Here is a 12,242-nt window from a genome sequence, read left to right on the forward strand (position 1 = left end):
TTGGACGTGTGTCTGAGGGGAATGAACTGGAGTACAGGGAGGTCATCACCAACGTTGTCGCCTGGTGTGAACTGAACCATCTGCGCATCAACACCAGCAAGACAAAGGAGGTGGTGATCGACTTCAGTAGGAAGGCTTCTCACATTGCACCCGTGAACATCCAGGGTTTGGACATTGAGATCGTGGAGGAGTACAAATGCCTGGGTGTTCACCTCAACAATAAACTGGATTGGACTCATAACACAGACGCCCTGTACAAGAAGGGCCAAAGTCGTCTTCATCTGTTGAGGAGACTGAGGTCCTTTGGAGTGTGCAGGTCATTGCTTAGGACTTTTATGACTCTGTGGTGGCATCGGTGATCTTCTACGCTGTGGTCTGCTGGAGCTGTGGAAGCTCAGAGAGGGACAGGAAGAGACTCAACAAGCTGGTCAGACGGGCTGGCTCAGTCCTGGACTGTTCTCTGGACTCCATTGAGGAGGTGGGTGAGAGGAGGATGTTAGCCAAGCTGACATCAATTATGAACACCCCCTCTCACCCCCTACACGAGACTGTGGGGGCCTTAAGCAGCTCCTTCAGCAGCAGACTGTTACACCCACGGTGTAAAAGGGAACGTTACCGCAGGTCATTCATCCCAACTGCCGTCAGATTGTTCAACATGCACAACCCTTAATGTATCACCAATAACCCAGGGTTGGCATATTTGCACTAACTAATCATCCTACCTCTGGAATGTCTGATTTTGCACATCTTATTTGCACCTTCATTTTTCTTCACATTGTCCAACACTCCTTCTGTACATAATTTTTAATTTCTGTATATACTGTATAATGTACATAGCAATGTACATAATATAAGAGTCTTTTTATTTTTTTCTTTTAGTACTTTTCTGTATTGTACACCACGGGCTACCGCTGTAACGTGTAATTTCCCCGATGTGGGATCAATAAAGTTTTTTATCCTTATCCTTATCCTTGTTAAGATAAGTTATTTGTTTTGTGATTCGATACAGTGGAGTTGAGGCGGCTGTTGCTGTTTGGTTGGAAATGCTTAAACTGTGTTAAATACTCACATTTCTGGGGAAAGTTTAAATAATCTGAGTTCATCACAATAAGCAATTAATAAAAAGCTGAATGCGTTTTAAAAATGCACACAACGTCCTGTTTCACAGAAAAATGACGCAGCTGTGGTTACCAGAATTTTGTAGTTTTGTAAAATAAAACAAATACAATACAAAAGTAAACAACATTACAGAAAATATTGCACATTTTACATTTTCATACGACTAAAATGTGTAAATTACATTGGCCATTTCTGCAATTTTAGCAGAATGATGCAATTTGTATGTATTAATGTTGATTCTAAATTGAATCCCATTAAAATTCACAACAAATTCTGCATTATTATACTTTACAAAGCATTTAGCCAGATGAATCTTTGTGACCCCTTTATGATATTGATGGTAATCCAGACCAGATATTATTATCATTTGCTAAAGCAAATAATAAAATGTACAAAAATCCTCCTGTCTTCCTTCTTTTAAGGAAGAGATTCATATGTGTTTTTGCTCACAATGACATTTTGACTTTTGAATTGTGTTGTTGATGTTTTTCCACTCCAATAAAGTCCTGGCGCAGCTGATGCCAAAGTGAAAGATAAGCATAGAAAAACAATAAAATAATCAGTAATAGCTGACTCCAAGCTTCCACAGGATGTAAACATCTTTGATAAGGCATTTCATGTGCTGTTAGTTTCAGTATTACACATGTACTTTGTAGTTAATATTTAATTTATAAAGCAAAGATTGCTGCGTCTCTTCCAAACAAAATTGGAGAAAATGCAAATTTCACTCTCCTCCCCTCCCCTCTCCTCTGAAAGAAAAGCGGAAACACAATAAAAAACCTAATAAAAGCGTTTACTCAATCGTCATTATGAGAGTTAAGATGCAATGAACAGCTAGTTTCATCATTACAGGTTTACTGTGTAATCAACATTTGTTATATGAGTGTATGGGTTTGTTTCAAGAGAGTCCTGGATGACAGCGGCTGCTAACATCGATCCAGGGCTCCAGCTCAGAGCCCAGGGGCTGCAGAGCCCTCCCTGAACTGCCCTGAAGAGAGTCATCACAGGACTTTGATACAGCCTGACAGCAGATGATGCTGGAGCCTCAGTGGCTGCTGAACATTGAACATCTGTGCTGACTTTGAGCTTCCCTCACCTGAGACAGGCTCACCACGACCACCAGCCCATCACAGCAATGGTCTATTGCCCCCCCCCACACACACACACACACCTTCATAATAGTGGTAATCACCGATGGAGAGATTAAAGTTGTTTTCTACATGTGTTTTGGACAGCCCGTGTCAGTCTGCAGAACGCTCTGAATTCTCTGTATCCACCACACCCAAAACGATATGGATCAAGATGGACCGACTCTTTTTTGGCTCTTTAGACTCTGCTGAAGCTGAAGGAAGCTTTAAGGAAGCGCCTCATGTTGTGAAACCTGTTTGTCATGTTTATCTCTCGTTACGGGCTATTTTACACAGGCTATTTTAGGTCACCTTCAGAACTCTTTCTTATATTGTCTGTGAAGGTTCTCAGTCATCCAGGTGATGGTGGTTCTGGTAGCTGAATGTAGCAGCTGGACTGTTGGAGTTTCTTGAAGACGTTTCACCTCTCATCCACGAGGCTTCACAAGTGGCTGCTAACGAACCCCATTGAGTCAGTGGAAGTTTCAACGAGCTGCATAATGAGGGCTGGAGCAGCCAACAACCAGGCCCCGACTGTTAATGGCCCATGAAGAGTATCTGGAACTCCCCAACAGTCAGAACTGAAGAAGCTTCTTGGATGAGAGGTGAAAGGTCTTCAAGAAACTCCAACAGTCCAGTTGCTGTGAATCAACTACCAGAATGACTTTCTTATATTGTAGTTACAGATTAATGTTTCATCTGAAGGCATCACAAAGTTTTGGTCCAGAAAGTTGTTCTATGTGACACTTTTATATGAAGGAGTCACTTATCACATGAAATAAAATACTTAATCATGTTGTTTGTTTGTCTTTTAATGGAACATATGTGTATTTATTTACAACATGGTTACATTGAACCATGTTAATATATTAACATATTAGAGTTTCTTCATCTTTACACCAAGTCTTCACTGAAGCTCAGTCTTAAAGGTTTCACAGCTCTGGATAAAATCTTGCTTTTTACATTAACTATACATTTAGAGGAACTATACATTCAGAGGGACTATACATTTAGAGGAACTATACATATTGAGGAACTGTACATTTAGAGTCTCTGAGCAGCTTCACAGCTTCGTCATCACGTCCTCAGTGGAGCTCCGATCTGGTGTCGACACAGCGGGCAGTTGCCAAACTCCAGGATGATTCTGCCGGTGCAGCTCTGACAGAGACACAGATGACCACAAGTCAAAGTGTTGGTGGCCTCTCTTTCCATGCACACCACACAGTCCGTCCCCTCGTTATCTGTCAACAAAAGAGCGTTCACAAGGTTGACATCAGAGCCGCGTTGTCGCAGGACAGCACCGTCGCTTCTCCGGGAACGACAGAAGCCACATTTGGATGTTTGGACTTACCTGCTGGGAGCTTTCTGTGATGACAGGACGTGTCCTCACAACTGGTCCTGTCAGGGGTCACGCTGCTGCGGCCAATATCAGGTAGGATGATGTGTTGAGGCGCAGGACAGGATCGCTTCGTAAGGAACCTTCCTCGTTTTTCTGAGCCTGTGTGGAAGAGCAGAGACATTAAACAGGCTGGTCTACTCTACCAGAGAAACATCCTGCAAATACCTTGAAACAAGAACAAGAAAAACAGGCTGCAGCAGCAGCAACAAGGTTGTTCTGGGCCAGTTGTGAACTCACCTTGGAGGTAAATGCAGCTTGTTTGTCCATAGATGTCAATCATGGCCCACAGCGGCCTGCTGACATCGACTCCGCTGAGAATCTCCTCATCTCTGTTGCTGTTGTTGACGCGCATATACACCTTTCCTCCAGAAGATACCCAGAACTTCAGCTCTGAACCGACCGTGCAGCAGGATTCATGCACATGCATCGCCCAGTGGCCCGGTTTCTGGGTGAGGTCGGGTATGGCCATGGGGGGGAGGGGCAGCCCTCTGGCTGCAGGGTGCACGTTGGTGAAGCCCAGGCGCAGGGCGCCGTGCCAGCCCGCTGTAGTCGTCACCACCTTCAGATGGATCTTCTCCTGGATCCCCAGCGGGCGGCTGCTGAACACCAGGCCGTTTTTGAAGGTTGATCCGCCCCTCCTGGCGAGCCGACCGCCCTGACTCAGGCTGACCTTGTCTCCAAAGACCTGACAGTGGAAGGTCAGAGGGCCGAGGCAGGAACCACCACAGCGGTGGGACAGCATCGACTCCACACCTGCAACGGCACAAACCCACTTAAAAATCTGCTGCCATCAACAAACGCTGCTTTTCTCTCTAAAAACACAAAGATTTGTTGTTCAAAAATGGGCCCATCCGCATCTGTGATGCTGCTTCCTGTAAATGCGGTGGAAGCAGATTCTCAGAACACAAACAGTCTTACCAGAAGCTGCAGACTTTTACTTTCATTTTGATTCACCGCAACTGATAACAACCAGTAATAACCCTTTACTGCTCGACGGCCCTAAGGTGTCGACAGAAGAAGTATGGTAACTATTGATGTGTCAGATGACCCAGTTAGAGGTTTGATGGGAACACTTACACACATCATTCAGCACCTGCAGCTTCAGTTTCACCTCGTTAAATTAATTCACTTCTTCTAGTTATTTGAACTGGAAGCTGTTGAACACTTGACACCATTTATTCCCAAACTAACTAGTCCCACAGTTGCTTCCTCTTTTTCTCTCTGATTGAATGGTGCTCATAAAGATAAGAGCCAACCTGCCGATCTTCTTTTTACAGTTTTTAAGAGTATAAAGGAAATCTTAATGCTATTTCAAACAAGATCGACCTTCGTAGAACACCAACAGTAATGTGAGTGAGCCCATCAGCACCACAACCATGTGGCTGAAAGTCCCCTGACGTTCCTGTTCTGTGCTTAAAAACCAGCCACAATCATGCAAAGCAGCGAGTGTCGATGAGATTCCAGCTGAAGCTCCCGAGATTCAAGTCTCACCAGAATAATGTGCGTCGGGATCCTTCGTCATCCTGAGGACGTTGCTGCTGATGATCTGTTTGTAGATGATCTGTTGATAGTTGTGATGAAGAGGGAGTGGAGGCGCTATTTAAGACAGGCGCACGTGCTCCACCAACACAAACACTGGATGGGAGGGACCGAGGGCTGAGTCTAACTTTGGAAAAGTACCTGAAGTGCTGGGACTTTACTGTCCTGTGTGTGATTTCTTTTAAATCGTATTGTGGTGGTAATAAAACGCAATCATGAGGTCCGGACCATGAAGGCTATAAACATGTTTAGTTGATGCTGGAGCCTCAGTGGCTGCTGAACATTGAACATCTGTGCTGACTTTGAGCTTCCCTCACCTGAGACAGGCTCACCACGACCACCAGCCCATCACAGCAATGGTCTATTGCCCCCCCCCCCCACACACACACCTTCATAATAGTGGTAATCACCGATGGAGAGATTAAAGTTGTTTTCTACATGTGTTTTGGACAGCCCGTGTCAGTCTGCAGAACGCTCTGAATTCTCTGTATCCACCACACCCAAAACGATATGGATCAAGATGGACCGACTGTTTTTTGGCTCTTTAGACTCTGCTGAAGCTGAAGGAAGCTTTAAGGAAGCGCCTCATGTGTGTGAAACCTGTTTGTCATGTTATCTCTCGTTACGGGCTATTTTACACAGGCTATTTTAGGTCACCTTCAGAACTCTTTCTTATATTGTCTGTGAAGGTTCTCAGTCATCCAGGTGATGGTGGTTCTGGTAGCTGAATGTAGCAGCTGGACTGTTGGAGTTTCTTGAAGACGTTTCACCTCTCATCCACGAGGCTTCACAAGTGGCTGCTAACGAACCCCATTGAGTCAGTGGAAGTTTCAACCAGCTGCATGAGGGCTGGAGCAGCCAACAACCAGGCCCCGACTGTTAATGGCCCATGAAGAGTATCTGGAACTCCCCAACAGTCAGAACTGAAGAAGCTTCATGGATGAGAGGTGAAAGGTCTTCAAGAAACTCCAACAGTCCAGTTGCTGTGATTCAACTACCAGAATGATTTTCTTATATTGTAGTTACAGATTAATGTTTCATCTGAAGGCATCACAAAGTTTTGGTCCAGAAAGTGGTTCTGTGTGACACTTTTATATGAAGGAGTCACTTATCACATGAAATAAAATTCTCAATCATGTTGTTTGTTTGTCTTTTAATGGAACATGTGTATTTATTTACAACATGGTTACATTGAACCATGTTAATATATTAACATATTAGAGTTTCTTCATCTTTACACCAAGTCTTCACTGAAGCTCAGTCTTAAAGGTTTCACAGCTCTGGATAAAATCTTGCTTTTTACATTAACTATACATTTAGAGGAACTATACATATTGAGGGACTATACATATTGAGGAACTGTACATATTGAGGAACTGTACATTTAGAGTCTCTGAGCAGCTTCACAGCTTCGTCATCACGTCCTCAGTGGAGCTCCGATCTGGTGTCGACACAGCGGGCAGTTGCCAAACTCCAGGATGATTCTGCCGGCGCAGCTCTGACAGAGACACAGATGACCACAAGTCAAAGTGTTGGTGGCCTCTCTTTCCATGCACACCACACAGTCTGTCCCCTCGTTATCTGTCAACAAAAGAGCGTTCACAAGGTTGACATCAGAGCCGCGTTGTCGCAGGACAGCACCGTCGCTTCTCCGGGAACGACAGAAGCCACATTTGGATGTTTGGACTGACCTGCTGGGAGCTTTCTGTGATGACAGGACGTGTCCTCAAAACTGGTCCTGTCAGGGGTCACGCTGCTGCGGCCAATATCAGGTAGGATGATGTGTTGAGGCGCAGGACAGGATCGCTTCGTACAGAACCTTCCTCGTTTTTCTGAGCCTGTGTGGAAGAGCAGAGACATTAAACAGGCTGGTCTACTCTACCAGAGAAACATCCTGCAAATACCTTGAAACAAGAACAAGAAAAACAGGCTGCAGCAGCAGCAACAAGGTTGTTCTGGGCCAGTTGTGAACTCACCTTGGAGGTAAATGCAGCTTGTTTGTCCATAGATGTCAATCATGGCCCACAGCGGCCTGCTGACATCGACTCCGCTGAGAATCTCCTCATCTCTGTTGCTGTTGTTGACGCGCATATACACCTTTCCTCCAGAAGATACCCAGAACTTCAGCTCTGAACCGACCGTGCAGCAGGATTCATGCACAGCGATCGCCCAGTGGCCCGGTTCTGGGTGAGGTCGGGTATGGCCATGGGGGGGAGGGGCAGCCCTCTGGCTGCAGGGTGCACGTTGGTGAAGCCCAGGCGCAGGGCGCCGTGCCAGCCCGTTGTAGTCGTCACCACCTTCAGATGGATCTTCTCCTGGATCCCCAGCGGGCGGCTGCTGAACACCAGGCCGTTTTTGAAGGTTGATCCGCCCCTCCTGGCGAGCCGACCGCCCTGACTCAGGCTGACCTTGTCTCCAAAGACCTGACAGTGGAAGGTCAGAGGGCTGAGGCAGGAACCACCACAGCGGTGGGACAGCATCGACTCCACACCTGCAACGGCACAAACCCACTTAAAAATCTGCTGCCATCAACAAACGCTGCTTTTCTCTCTAAAAACACAAAGATTTGTTGTTCAAAAATGGGCCCATCCGCATCTGTGATGCTGCTTCGTGTAAATGCTGTGGAAGCAGATTCTCAGAACACAAACAGTCTTACCAGAAGCTGCAGACTTTTACTTTCATTTTGATTCACCGCAACTGATAACAACCAGTAATAACCCTTTACTGCTCGACGGCCCTTTATTACACCCTAAGGTGTCGACAGAAGAAATATGGTAACTATTGATGTGTCAGATGACCCAGTTAGAGGTTTGATGGGAACACTTACACACATCATTCAGCACCTGCAGCTTCAGTTTCACCTCGTTAAATTAATTCACTTCTTCCAGTTATTTGAACTGGAAGCTGTTGAACACTTGACACCATTTATTCCCAAACTAACTAGTCCCACAGTTGCTTCCTCTTTTTCTCTCTGATTGAATGGTGCTCATAAAGATAAGAGCCAACCTGCCGATCTTCTTTTTACAGTTTTTAAGAGTATGAAGGAAATCTTAATGCTATTTCAAACAAGATCGACCTTCGTAGAACACCAACAGTAATGTGAGTGAGCCCATCAGCACCACAACCATGTGGCTGAAAGTCCCCTGACGTTCCTGTTCTGTGCTTAAAAACCAGCCACAAACATGCAAAGCAGCGAGTGTCGATGAGATTCCAGCTGAAGCTCCCGAGATTCAAGTCTCACCAGAATAATGTGCGTCGGGATCCTTCGTCATCCTGAGGACGTTGCTGCTGATGATCTGTTTGTAGATGATCTGTTGATAGTTGTGATGAAGAGGGAGTGGAGGCGCTATTTAAGACAGGCGCACGTGCTCCACCAACACAAACACTGGATGGGAGGGACCGAGGGCTGAGTCTAACTTTGGAAAAGTACCTGAAGTGCTGGGACTTTACTGTCCTGTGTGTGATTTATTTTAAATCGTATTGTGGTGGTAATAAAACGCAATCATGAGGTCCGGACCATGAAGGCTATAAACATGTTTAGTTGATACCTGACACATGTGGATTCCCCGTGTTCTGTTGAAGATCGTCCTCTGTGGCCTTTAAACTGTGTCTTTCACATACATGAAAACAAGAAAGTAACAGACCTGTTCATTTGCTGACTCGCATCAAGCATTCCTGAAGGGATTTTTACTAGATTATTTTAAGTAATCAGCAAGAATTTCAGGTATATTTTAAGAGCAACACACAAAAAGTCAGATTTTAGTTTTACATCTGGTGCAATTATTAATATACATGATTTTGACTCCTGCTAAAGAGGGATTACATTATTTCCATCATTAGTTTGATGTGACATTATGGAAACAAAACAGCAAACAACTCTTTTAAGGAAGCATTTCTAAAGATTAATGAAGAATGAATCCTCTATCAGGCTGCAGGTTGAACGATTTCCAAAAGCTGCCTGATAACACAGACATGGAAAATTACCACAGGAAGTGATATTAGTGCACACAGAGACGTGGTGAAAGTTGTCTCCCTCTAAAGGAACTTGCAGAAATACCCAGAAAACAGGGTCATGTGACAGGATGTGTCCATAACTGGAAATTCCAAGATGACATCATTACTCTTGGAAAATTCCAAACCCTACCGTCTGTAATTGAGAACTGCCAGCATGTTGTTAGCTTGCGTCCCAAAGCCTGGGGAGTGTTTTAGAGCTGCTGACCTCTCCTGCGTGACGCTGGGCAGATGAGACGACTGGTAATAACGCCAAAAAAATCTGTCTTTGCACATTTAAAAGAATAATCTCTCCTTCCTCTCCTCCAGGGTTCACGCTGTTGTGGGACTCAACAGCTACAACGTGTACAGATGTGTAAACATGTGTGACAGCTTCCTGTTCATTTCACGTTCTTTATAAAGCCTTAATAGAAAAAGCCTGAATTCTGTTTCTCAAACATGCATCAGGAAACAGAGCACATCTCCTCCTCCCCCTCCTCCTCCCCGGTGCACCATAGGCTCAGCTGGCTCTCGGTCAGACATGGCAGGCCATCAAAAAATCAACTTGTTCCCACTCCACCTGTTCAAAAAACTATTAATCTGCTGCCGTCCAATAAAGGCTTTGCTTGCGGGCCGGAGCCAATGGGAGGGCATTAAGACCATTAGAGTCCGGCCAATCCCAAGCTGCTTCTTAATGTGGCCTATGTGTTTGCAGGTGCCACTCCATTTCCAGTTCCTCCTTATTTATGATATGTGTGGAGGGAGCCGGCAGGAGGTCGTAGGTGGTCTCTAAAGCCTGTGTCCACACGGCTGGCCCCAGACCGCAGACATGGGATTATCACGGACCACGCTGTGTCTTAGAAGACTTGAGGGTAAAGACTTCCTTACGCAGTAGCTACTTTTGCGTCACCGGGGACTTTTTAACAGCGCCTCCGTGCACTCCTTAATTCCACCATCCTTAGGACAGTGGGCGTCAGAGCCATCCCCAGGTCTTCTCCCGCCTGGATGCTGTACTGAGACCCGGAGGCAGAGTCACGCGCAGCCACATGGATCCGAACATCCAGGGGTCTTTCCTGTTCACCAACAGCCTGAACCAATTTCCCTCGGACCTGAAGGCCCCGATGTGCCAGTACTCGGTGTCCAATTCCTTCTACAAGCTCAACCCGGGCCTCAACAGCCAGCTGCAGGCGGGCACCCCACACGGCATCAGCGACATCCTGAGCCGCTCCATGATGGGCATGGGCTCCACGGGCACCACCACGCTGCTGTCGGGATACTCCACCATGGGGGGGTTCGGCCCCTCGGTCAATAACGCGTCCGTGTACTACAACCGAGACTACAACTCTAACCTCGGCGGCTTCGCCAAGCCCGGCGCCGAGTGTCCCATGAAGGGTCGCAGCGTGAGCTGCTGGGCGGAGAGCGGCTGCGACTGGAGGGGAGGCAGGCAGCAGTGCGCCAACAGTGAGTCGGCACCCACGACATCATCGGCACCTGTAGACATCAGCCCACGCCGCTAGGTCATTCAGTCCACACGGCTTTTATTCACCGCGACAATAACACGTCTGATTTGTCATTAACAATTGAGTTTTAAGGTGGAATTAGGAACATTTCTAAGGAAATTGACTGTTATTTTGTGCCGCTTTCACGCGATATATGAAGGATGTTGCAAATACATTCATGTTGAGCGAATAGTGCACTCGAGCGGGATGTCTTTTTTACCCTCTCTCTGTGTTTAGGCAGCGGTCCCCTGGAAGAGGTGCCTGGCAGGAAGAAACACACCAGACCAACATTCAGCGGCCATCAGATCTTCACTCTGGAGAAAACGTTTGAGCAGACAAAGTACTTGGCAGGACCTGAACGAGCGAGACTGGCTTATTCTTTGGGCATGAGCGAATCCCAAGTCAAGGTAAAGATGCGGCGTGAGGATGGAAGGCTGGAGGAGAAGGTCGCCCAAAATACCGACTCATAATTATAGAACTATTAGATGTTTGTTTTGTGTATGGAATATTGTGTCTCTATGCACTTTAGTAGAAATTGTTAGAGATTTAAAAAAAAATCCCGTAAGCTATTGAATCCTTGTGCGTTAGGGTACATAACATAATAAATAATTGATTGCGCAACTATCAGGGATTTGGATCTTGTGGTAACTCGCTCCGTTCCTCTGCAGGTGTGGTTCCAGAACCGGCGCACCAAGTGGCGGAAGAAAAGCGCGTCGGAGCCGAGCTCCACGCAGTCCAGTCAGGGAGCTCCGGGCGGAGACACCTCGGAGAACGAGGTGGAGGACGAGGAGTACAACAAGCCGCTGGACCCCGACTCGGACGACGACAAGATCCGCCTGCTGCTGCGCAAACACCGCCGGGCCTTCTCCGTGCTGCGCCTCGGGCCACACCACGTCTGACCGGTCGCGGTGTGCACGACCTGCGTGCACGGACGCCACCTGACACGCGCCGGGCATGCCGGGAAAATTGACTGGTTCCAACGTGCATCGTGGTTATTGAAGCGAAAAACTAAATTCAAAGTACGTGACGCAACAGGTCGATAGTGGAATTGGTTTGTAGATACTTGAGCAAAAGTTAATTTTTGTCACTAATTCTATCGTGTGTGTGTGTGCGCGAGAGAGAGAGTGAGAATGAAGTCACTTTCAGTGTCATTCACTTCCGCTGAAAATCCTTGCTGATAATATTAAAAAGATGACGAATTATTGCGTCAGCATGGAAAAATACCCATTCGAAAAAAATATAGTTTTGACTTTATAACTCAGGAATTTAAAAAATGGAATGAATCAAAGAAAAATGACATCAGTGCTCTGAGGTATCTGCTGTAAAATTCCATTTAACTGTCCCCTCTTAATGATCCTTGTTGCAGCTGCGCTCCGGAAATCGTCCAGTTTTTATTCCCTTGAGAGCCCAGAACGCCGATGCTATGGAAAAAAACATGTAGAGCCCGCATGATGCTCTTGATAATAATGCAATAGGAGATTATTAATGATTATTTGGTGTTTATTCCAGTCTGAAAATGTTAATAAAGAAATTCAGCGATAGAAAAAACGTGCAAAGTCATCCTTTAAG

At 46.1% G+C, this 12,242-nt stretch overlaps 3 protein-coding genes across 4 annotated transcripts; 1 reads left to right on the forward strand and 2 right to left on the reverse strand.

Moving 5' to 3' along the window:
- Positions 1 to 3,040: 3,040 nt before the first annotated feature.
- LOC130525297 (E3 ubiquitin-protein ligase NEURL3-like) lies at positions 3,041 to 5,294 on the reverse strand. The gene is made up of 4 exons (XM_057031908.1): positions 5,137 to 5,294; positions 3,883 to 4,398; positions 3,598 to 3,744; positions 3,041 to 3,487 (listed from the first exon to the last, which is right to left on the reverse strand). Exons 1-4 carry the CDS (start codon positions 5,165 to 5,167, stop codon positions 3,324 to 3,326), a joined length of 858 nt encoding a protein of 285 aa, XP_056887888.1. The 5' UTR covers positions 5,168 to 5,294; the 3' UTR covers positions 3,041 to 3,323.
- Positions 5,295 to 6,320: 1,026 nt separating this feature from the next.
- Positions 6,321 to 8,582, reverse strand: LOC130525298 (E3 ubiquitin-protein ligase NEURL3-like). Its single transcript, XM_057031909.1, is given in 5 exon segments — positions 6,321 to 6,765; positions 6,876 to 7,022; positions 7,161 to 7,364; positions 7,367 to 7,675; positions 8,426 to 8,582. Coding segments are annotated over 5 exon segments (855 nt in total). The 5' UTR covers positions 8,457 to 8,582; the 3' UTR covers positions 6,321 to 6,601.
- A 765-nt stretch (positions 8,583 to 9,347) lies between these two features.
- On the forward strand, positions 9,348 to 12,215 carry nkx6.3 (NK6 homeobox 3). Of its 2 annotated transcripts, none has more exons than XM_057031914.1 (4): positions 9,348 to 9,438; positions 9,890 to 10,635; positions 10,911 to 11,080; positions 11,342 to 12,215. In XM_057031914.1, the coding sequence occupies exons 2-4, from the start codon at positions 10,221 to 10,223 to the stop codon at positions 11,570 to 11,572; spliced, it is 816 nt and encodes a 271-aa protein (XP_056887894.1). In that variant the 5' UTR covers positions 9,348 to 9,438; positions 9,890 to 10,220; the 3' UTR covers positions 11,573 to 12,215. The 2 variants fall into 2 exon arrangements, with proteins under 2 accessions (XP_056887894.1, XP_056887895.1); XM_057031915.1 differs by lacking the exon at positions 9,348 to 9,438 and having other exon boundaries at positions 9,457 to 10,046; positions 10,137 to 10,635.
- Positions 12,216 to 12,242: the final 27 nt, after the last annotated feature.

Source organism: Takifugu flavidus, chromosome 5 (assembly GCF_003711565.1).
Source record: "Takifugu flavidus isolate HTHZ2018 chromosome 5, ASM371156v2, whole genome shotgun sequence".
NCBI classification, from domain to species: Eukaryota; Metazoa; Chordata; class Actinopteri; order Tetraodontiformes; family Tetraodontidae; genus Takifugu; species Takifugu flavidus.

Coding starts and splice junctions, on each gene's coding strand:
- LOC130525297 (XM_057031908.1), bottom strand. CDS start 5,167: ATGACGAAGGATCCCGACGCACATTATTCTG. Junction 4,399..5,136: donor TCCCGACGCACATTATTCTG/GTGAGACTTGAA, acceptor GTGCCGTTGCAG/GTGTGGAGTCGATGCTGTCC. Junction 3,488..3,597: donor TCACAGAAAGCTCCCAGCAG/GTAAGTCCAAAC, acceptor TTTTGTTGACAG/ATAACGAGGGGACGGACTGT.
- nkx6.3 (XM_057031914.1), top strand. CDS start 10,221: ATGGATCCGAACATCCAGGGGTCTTTCCTGTTCACCAACAGCCTGAAC. Junction 10,636..10,910: donor CAGGCAGCAGTGCGCCAACA/GTGAGTCGGCAC, acceptor CTCTGTGTTTAG/GCAGCGGTCCCCTGGAAGAG. Junction 11,081..11,341: donor TGAGCGAATCCCAAGTCAAG/GTAAAGATGCGG, acceptor GTTCCTCTGCAG/GTGTGGTTCCAGAACCGGCG.